At 43.4% G+C, this 9,091-nt stretch overlaps 1 protein-coding gene across 1 annotated transcript; it reads right to left on the bottom strand.

Moving 5' to 3' along the window:
• Positions 1-2,246: 2,246 nt before the first annotated feature.
• Positions 2,247-8,174, bottom strand: LOC123134711 (protein S-acyltransferase 8). The gene is made up of 5 exons (XM_044553910.1): positions 7,865-8,174; positions 7,387-7,572; positions 6,996-7,289; positions 5,653-5,886; positions 2,247-3,121 (listed from the first exon to the last, which is right to left on the bottom strand). Exons 1-5 carry the CDS (start codon positions 7,916-7,918, stop codon positions 2,594-2,596), a joined length of 1,296 nt encoding a protein of 431 aa, XP_044409845.1. The 5' UTR covers positions 7,919-8,174; the 3' UTR covers positions 2,247-2,593.
• Between the last annotated feature and the right edge of the window lie 917 nt (positions 8,175-9,091).

Raw genomic sequence — 9,091 nt, 5'->3', positions numbered from 1 at the left:
GGCCCGCCGCCGTTTGCACATAGCCAGTGCGCATTCAACGCCAACCTGTTGATCAAACCGCATCCGACATGGAGTTCAGGGGCCATGCGTACGGATAACCGCATCCACTCTGTTCGATGCATGCATATGCGACATTGCCAAACAAAGAAAACAAATCTGTAGCTTGAACAGGACAAGAGAGTCTTCCGTTCAGATGCAGATGGCACTACAGTCAACTCTGTTCTCAAGAAACATTTTTGTTTTCCTTCATCTCTCTTATGCTAGTCCAGTGCCATCACAAAGGGGAAAAAAAAGTATAGTACAAATTGCAAATTTACAATTGGCCAGTGCAAATGACATGTGGGCACAATGGCACATGGCCAACAGTGTGATCTATCTATGCAACGGTAAGGAACAGCAATGCCCATCTCATCTACAGTGTTAATGTGGCAACTTGAATGAAATGCAGACTTGGCTGCACGAACCGGGAGTGGTCAGCAGTGGACGGAACAAGTGAGGTCGCCTTCACTGAAGCAGGTACAGTGGCTTTCATGGAGCGATCACCACCACAACCACAAGGGGTCAGTAGGTTGACGAAAGCGCGTGAAGACGGCTGAAAACCCACTTCAAAATGTGGTTGGGGGACCTTTCCAGCACGGGCGATTATTACGGCTGGTATGAGGAGTAGCAGAACCGCATGAAAGATTCCGAGGGTAGGTGGGGGCCTGCAATGCGATATTCATGATAAAAATGCCCATCCATAATGGTGAGGTAACAGCATTGTCAGTTACCCAAGCCGTGTAGAATGAAGTCTCACTAAAAAGTACTCTCTCCGTTCACTGTCATATGTTTTGGATATTTCTACATAGGGACTGAAACGATCGCGGCGCCTCATCTTCAAGCTGGTCTTTCGGGTTTCGATCCTTGAGACGTCAAAGTTCTCGTCATGCATTCGTGAGACGACGTGTCGTCAGGCGCGTCAGATCGAATCAAGAGTACAACGGCAATGACTACATCTCCAGGGCGGTGGTCCTGGGGGGCACGTGCATGAAGACTTTCCGGTTATCATCGATAAGCTCATATCGATTTCGGTAGGTGAGCGACAGCGCATCGACGGCTCATTCTGCCGACGGTAGTGGCTGTTTGGTGGTTCAAGGATCTCAATGGTTTTAGCTTGGGGTGTACTTCTGCTGAATATATTTTTATAATAGTTTCAGATCTTTTTCCAAAAAAGAAGATGAGATGCGGGTAAAAAAAGGCTAAGAGAGATAAATGGAAAGAGAAAACTCATATGTTCATTTTAGCGTCTAATTATGGACGTTGGAATGTCTAATACACGAAAACTTCAGTGCCACTAATTAGCGATTTTTTTTCGTCATTTACCTACACTATGTAGACCGGAGATTGGCGAGTTTCAGACAGTCAGGTTATTCAAGAAACTTTGAATACCAACTCCAATGCCTGGCTTCCTGAATCAGCATTTCATTGAACTGACACGGCAAGGCAAAGAAAAAGGAATAGAAGGGAAGCCTGCAAAAGAACAAACACACACGGATAGGTGCAAGCATTTCATTTTCATTGACCAAACAGTATAAAGGTGGTCGCGCAGCCATTCAATTTGAGTAGGCTCTTGGAGCGTACCAGCGCACAGACACCGGCCAGGTTCAGTCAGAACTGCCGCAAACGGATCGCCAGTTTTGGTCCACGATCAAAGCAGTAGACTTACCATCCGACGACCGTCGAGTAGACTTGGATTAAAAAAGATCCGGGATCGTGGCAGTCATTTTCGATGTGTATGTGGTACAAATGATTAGTAGGGTAGGACTGACTTTCCCATGTCATATGAGTTGCACGCAAAACTCTTTCAGGTTTGAAGCTGCAAAAGCCAAAAGCATCTTCCTCTTCCTGGTCTCCGGTCCGAAGAATGGACCTGGGATCCTGATGTCTTCCGGTTTGTCACTATCAGGCAGGCTCCATCGTGCTCCGGTCCTCCAGTTCTAGTCCTTCCTTTGCAGCAGTCAGAGAACCCCAGAGGAAACCAACAAAAAAGATGCTCTCATCCTTGAGAATGCAGTTCCACTCGAAACAAAGCAACTGTCAACCTTCGAAGTTCGAACGGTCAATTCCAGAAGAACACAAAGAGTTTTACGTCGCTTGCACACAAATACTAGTAGATGACGCCAACAGGCAAACTAACTAATTTGATGTATATCCTCTTAATACTCCTTAGAAGAATGGAATGGGAAAAGACACGACGAAAGCCAAGCTGGGATGCAAACTAGAGACATTTCCAAAGAAGAGCCGGCGAGGAATTACAGGTGGATGAGTATCCTGCATCAGTAATTTACACAAAGAATGGCATCGAACACTGTCAGATGACAACAGCGGCGCAAAAAAGACCGATATGTGACCCCCATTACCACTAAACCCTTCGACCACAACCAACTGTCCATACATAAAACACCATCCAAGATACCAAAACATGGCATGTCAAAAGTCAAAATGGGTCACAGCCATTGTCCTTCCCTCTTCTCCCGGTGTGTCACCATCAGTAAACAATCACAGAACCCAGCCCGCCAACACAAAGTTCAGAAGAATTCACACATATTGGCTACTAGTGAGTTTCTCTTTGAGACCGCGGCGCAGCCTCGGTGAGCGAAGCGCTTCTTCCAAGCACATCCGATGCGCTCCTTCCGATCACGTCCGACGACATGTCCCAGTTCCCACTCCTCCGGTCCCAGCTCGAGTGCCGCACCCGCACCTCGCTCCCGACCGCAGGGATCTGCGATCCCGAACCCGCCGCCAGTTTGGCGTCGCCCATGCCTTCCTTCTCACCGTCGTCCTGGTTCCCCATTTCGACGTCAACGTCCTCGTAGTTGCGCCGCCGAGAGATCTTCAGGAGATCGCTGCCAATCTCAGGATCGTCTTCTACCTTTGCGCGAGGGCCGCCAGCTGGTTCCTCCTCCATCTGCCTACCGAAGTTAACCACTGGAGCGCGTACCTCCTCTTGAACATAGGCTCGGAACCTGTGCTTGGAAGGTTTCCCCTTGCTGCACAGGACTTCCAGGAAGTTATTCAGACATCCTCGGTCATAGACGTTGGGCCTGCTGTCTGCTCTGTACCGAAAATTCTCGTATGTCGTCTGCAAAAGCAACAAAGCATCATGTCAGAGTCATGCACTGTAACTTCAACAAGTTCTGCGTGCAGAAGAGGCCTTGAGCATACGACATTAGGTCATTCTACTAGTTGAGGACACAAGTGTAATTTTGTTCCTTTCCACCATACAGTTTCATCCAGGCCTGCTGCTAAGACTAAAGTGTGGCCTGATGATAATATTTTATTTTTCTCACTAGATAGTAGATACACTTGCTAGGAACAACCATACTACCGTATTTTAAAATCTTTCCTGATATTGCACTAGCATTCCGAGTTTTGACTTAATCCGTTCCGATCGACTGTACACAAACAGATAGGCAAATGAATTGGTAGCTATTTTACATAATTCATAGGACTTGTTAGATAAACGCTTATCTTCGCATGAAAAAAAACTATCTAACAGCTAACATAGTTGAATTTCAGAATTTTCCGTATTACTGGCTGAGATCTGAATACAATCCGTGCTAGGCTTTTAATCGAATCAAGCTAACCATATTGTTTTATGTAGCCATATAAAAGTGTGTTGCTTCAACTCCGAGAATAATGACAACTAAATAAAGATATAATTGTACACTTTCTATTCTGTATGCGTAGCTAATTTGATATTTCTAGACAACCAAATGTCTTTTGGGTGATAAGTGGAGGTGGTTGTATCCTCTGCTCATCAAGAAACAAATCAGGCTTGATGTCAAGCTTGTGTGACAAAAGCATATTCATACCCTTTGGGTGCTTAGTGTGCAATATTCCTATCACCTACTCCCTCCGTTCGGAATTACTTGTCGCAGAAATGGATGTATCTAGACGTATTTTAGTTCTAGGTACATCCATTTCCGAGACAAGTAATTCTGAACGGAGGGAGTAGTATATAGCTACATATTTTTAAAATAGAAGATTCCCCCCTTCTCTTGGCTGACAGAGACCACTTTTCCTAGAATGCTCCAGCATTTCACGTCTTTGCATGTGTCGGCCAATTTTTCCACCGCTGCCTGTGGCAACCAATCTTTAAAGTTCATCACATGTCCAATTACACATGATGAAGAACACCTGTTCTCTCCTTCTCATTCGCTCGTCCAATTTAACTGCGTCCTCTATGCGTGATCTGTAATTGTTTTTGCTATTATATAACTGCTTGGTGTGCAATTTTCTCACCTCGTATTAAGCGCTACAAATAGAAATTCCCTTATTCTCTTTGCTGACAGACACTTTCCCCGAATGCTCTCCCGTTTCACGTTTCTGCCTACGCAAGCAAATCTTTTCCTCTACCGCTTGTGCCAACCAAACTTAAAATTCATCCTAGGTCCAACTAAACATGATGGAGGACACTTCTTTTCTTCCCGTTTTACTTGCTCAATTTGATGTAAATTGTGTGTTATATGTCCGATTTCTGTTTTTTATGAATTTATTTGACTGCAAACAATATTACGAAAATCGTAATGATGCATCAAGTTTTTAGACCAACCAACTTGATTTCATTTTTCCTCTTGCTAACGAACTTGATATTTACAATTGCCATACTGGAATGGGCTGAAGAGTTAGAATTCACATAATCAGTGCCATGCATGATTGTCAAAGTAGCAAAATCACAATGGAGGAGAAATTCAACTGTGGCAGATAGATTTAGGCGCCACATCAACGGTGGTTGCAACTGCACAGAGTACATCATAGGCAGACCCTATGCATGTATTTGGACTTCGGACTTTGGCCATGATCTCTTCTTATACTTCATACTCTACACAGAATAAAGATTTCATTGTACGTGCGTGAATAAGGCATATGGATTTCTTAGAAGTTTCTACATACGGATATATGGTGCACAAGTTGGTTGGATTAGTCAGGGAACACATGAATCAGGCGTGTGCCTTTATTTCCTGGATGTTCAAGTTCACTTCAGTGCAGTAGTCATAGTTAGGTCGGAACTGATGAGGTCGTGTTTGAGTCATGTACCCCAATAAAGTACGGAAACAATAAAAAAAGAGTGATTATTATGACTATTAAAAGTATGTCCGATTATCTGTAGGTGCATATGCATGGGAACAGCTAAAGAGGAATTAATTGATTTTGCTAAGATTAAAGAAAACAGATTATGATATGTGCGCACGTGCGTATCTGATGACTGGAGAGATAAAGACGGAAGAGACAAAATATGAAGGTTATGTAATATATCAAAACATGATGTGTTTGAGTCGGTACCTCTGTCATAATATGGGCCCCACAATCATTGGATTTAGGCGCCGTTACAAAGATCTAATGGTTATACTTCGTTGATTGAAAGAAGATTCACTAAATTAACTGCTAGATGACTTGCTTTTTGTTGAGATTTCCCAGCCTGTCTATCTTTTTTCTGGTTAGACAGTCATGTATTTTTTAATATATAACAGATTCAATGTACTCATGGTTGAAAACAAATATACGAATGAAAACAAATTATTTAATAAGTAGTAAACAAGCAACACAATCTTGCATTCATGGTTGAAATCAAATTACTAACAAAGAGTAATTTCATGTTAGCAAACTAACCTGGTTAGTGCTAATGAGATATGAATGAAATCCAGTGAGCCCACCAACAAACCAGAGAGCAATGAAACAATATATCATAAGCACCAAGCAAGCTGGAGAGTGTTTGAAAGCCTTCCATACTGTAGGATAGTCTCCGTCCATGAGAAACTTGATGTGTAGAGCCGACATGGCAAAGACATAAATGCAAAGAAGAGTCGAGGAAGAAACAAATAGGAAAAAGTATCGGTAATTGCGCTGCACAATGTAAAAGTGAAAGAATAAAATATCAGGAGACAAAAGTGATAATATATAAACTGAATCAAAAATTCTCAAAAATTACAACAAAAACAAGGTTCTGATATCTCTTAGTTCATATACATTTTTCACCTAGCAAAGCAACGGTTTCTTGCATGTGACCTATACAACACCCAAATGTGTGGCTTCTATATATGTAGTGTGGACAGTGGAAGATAGGGGGTGCTATCATCAGTGTAATCCTCCGTGGTTGTAGAGATTTACTATTTGGGTGACTTTTTCATTTGCTTGAGCTACTTACAGGCTAGCTGATTCTTAGCTGGTTTCTATTGTAGTTTGTAACCTTTTCAAAGGAAAACTAGGGAATATCCTAAGATAAATTGTACTCCCTCTGTAAATTAGTATAAGATCTTCTAGATCACTGAAGTAGTGATCTAAAAGATCTTATATTACTTTACAGAGGGAGTAGTTTGTAACCTGGTACATTTGCTTCTCTGTTATGGAAAAATGGTCATCCCACAAATATGAACCTAATCAGGCCACCGAACTTTAGTATAAATGATGGGTTTACATTGTGCCTTATAAAGGTTCAAACTGAAACTTGTCCCTCAAGTGGTATCAATTACTGTGATGAAGAACGGTTTCATGCTTAATTAATTAAGAACATGCAAGAAAAGATACCACAAGTCGAGCAAAATCAATTAGCAAAGCAATTCTGCACAACTGATAAGGCATGACAATTCTAAGGAGGGCACACACTTCAGCAGAGGAGAACAATACGTCTTTGCCTCAATTAACCAGAAGATAGTGCTCTAGAGTAACTACTCCCTACGTACTAAAATATAAGACGTTTTTACAGTTCAAATTCAACTGCAAAAACGTCTTATATTTTGGTCTAGAGGTAGCAGACACCAAGAATCATGTCTTGTTGTATTCACAATATCAAACGGGCTTGTCGATAGCCCAATCCCAGTACCCTATCTGGTTAAGCCCATATAAAATTATTTCACCCTCCCTCTGGCTCAAGGCATATCCATCTGGAAGTAAATGGTTCAAGATCTTTTCAAGTTTCTTAAAGTACAGAGTTCAGTGTGCAGAAAATGGTGTACCTGACCAATGCATTGTCCAACCCAGGGGCAATGATGATCGAATCGCTCCACACAGTTGTTGCATATCGAACAGTGCGAGCACCGAGGAGGCCGGTAAATCATGCAGGTGTCGCAATACTTTATCTTCACAAGCATCCCATTAACCATCACTTCCTTTATACGGGGAAACTGCAGCCTGCCCGGTGTTTCCCCAGCTAACGGATTGCCATACGCAAAATCTTCCTCTGGTGGATGCGATGCACGGGGCACGATACCAGGATCCTGAGCCGAGGTGATCAGCAGCAACAGAAGCACCTACAGTGTACAAAACAAAACCAACAAGATGAGTGCCCCAAATGCTCACTGATTAACTGATTATTACTGCCTGCAGGAATGGCCACAGTGAACTCACATAGATCATGAACCCGACTGCCACCGCAGGAATCGCGTATCCTGCGTTGTAGTCGGAGAATCGGTGAAGCAGGTGCGGTGCGATGAAGGCGCAGAAGACGAGAACCGGCACCACGATGAGCGCAACCGAGACGAGCAGGGACTTGGCATCGGGCCCGAATATCAATCTCCCTCCGAGGAAGAACCTCTGCAGACAGCAAACCAACCATGTCACGCCCGCGCATTGCAAGAAAATTTCACATCTTCAGCACACGGCGGCGAATCAAATCACACTAAGCGCTCTACTGTTCACGCTGCCCGGAAGTGTCAGGGACAGTAAAACCCATACAGGCACTAAATAAAACTGCCGAAATAAAGAGCGAGAAGTGGAATTCCCCAAGAAATAACCGGGCAGAAACATCACAAATTCTTAAACCAAGATTCCCAGCTCACGGGCCGGAAGCAGATGCCGGAGCGAGGGGGACGGGGAGGATCTTTACATTATTCCCTTTCCAAGCTTGGTAGACCCGCTGCTGCGGCTGCGGCTGCGCCATGGGCGGCGCGCGGCGGATTCGGCTCCGGTCAGCGGGGCCGCCTCATCCAGGCGCCCCCCGAACCGGCGGCGAGCACGACGGACGGAATCGACGCAGGCACGCGAGAAAGTGGGGGATTTTGAAAGAGTTGGTGCGCGAGCGAGGAACTGAGAGAGGGAGGGAGATGAGGCGAGGAAAGCTGCTTGCTTGCGTCGCCTTTGTTGTGCGTGGGGGCGGCTGGTGAGGTGTAAAACGGCCGCCTTTTTTCTTTCTCAGATTAGAATTTGGGGAGCAGAGTAGAAAATTGGGCGACACGAGCTGGCGGACGGAACGGAACTGAAGACGAGACAGGGCGCTCCTTTTTGCAGATGGCCCCCCGGGCTTCACCGAAACAAAACTCATGAGTGCATGGGACAACAAGAAGAAAAACTTGAGAATTTCTTAGAAATTTCACATGGAAAAAGAAGATGATTGGATTTACATGCATCTCATATCTTGTTTAGTTTGTTCTTAAGATTGACTGTCACCCATGTGACACCTTTGTGTTCCATTTCACACTAAAAATTTGATTGACTTGCACCCTTTCGCAATTCTAGTAAATTTCATGTTGTGCAAGCAAACACATGTAGAGTTTTCAATTTTCTGAAGGACTAAGTGCTACTATTTTAAGATCGTCCCCTTTTTTAACCGTGCAAATCAGAGGTTTTTAATTTCCATCGCTGAGAAGCTTTGAGTAGATTTTGAGGGATCCTTTTATTTAACGTGGCACTAATTATTACCAAAACAAAGCATGATTGTATAGATCGGTATTGTGCCTCGCATAATTTATTACTCCCTCCGTTTCAAAATAGACGACCCAATTTTATACTAATTTTGTACTAAAGTTAGTACAAACTTGAGTCATCTATTTTGAAACAGAGGGAGTACTTTCCAACACAATGTAATTGTTTACAATGCATGTTTTTGTTGCATGTGTGGGCCATATATACAAGACTTCTAGAAAAGAAGGGTCAGCGGTTTCTCCATGGAATTCTCACGGGTTTATTAGTTTTCTCCTTTTGTTACTCTCAACATAGTACGATCCAGATCTGAAAATAGTAAACGTGTTTAGTGAAATAGGACAGCATATTTACCAAAAAAACGCCACATATATGGATGTCTATTGTATGATTCAATACCATAATTGTCTCAAGA

This window comes from Triticum aestivum, chromosome 1B, assembly GCF_018294505.1.
Source record: "Triticum aestivum cultivar Chinese Spring chromosome 1B, IWGSC CS RefSeq v2.1, whole genome shotgun sequence".
Classification (NCBI taxonomy): Eukaryota; Viridiplantae; Streptophyta; class Magnoliopsida; order Poales; family Poaceae; genus Triticum; species Triticum aestivum.
Note: the sequence above shows the minus strand (reverse complement) of the source record. Positions and strands in the feature narration are given on the sequence as shown.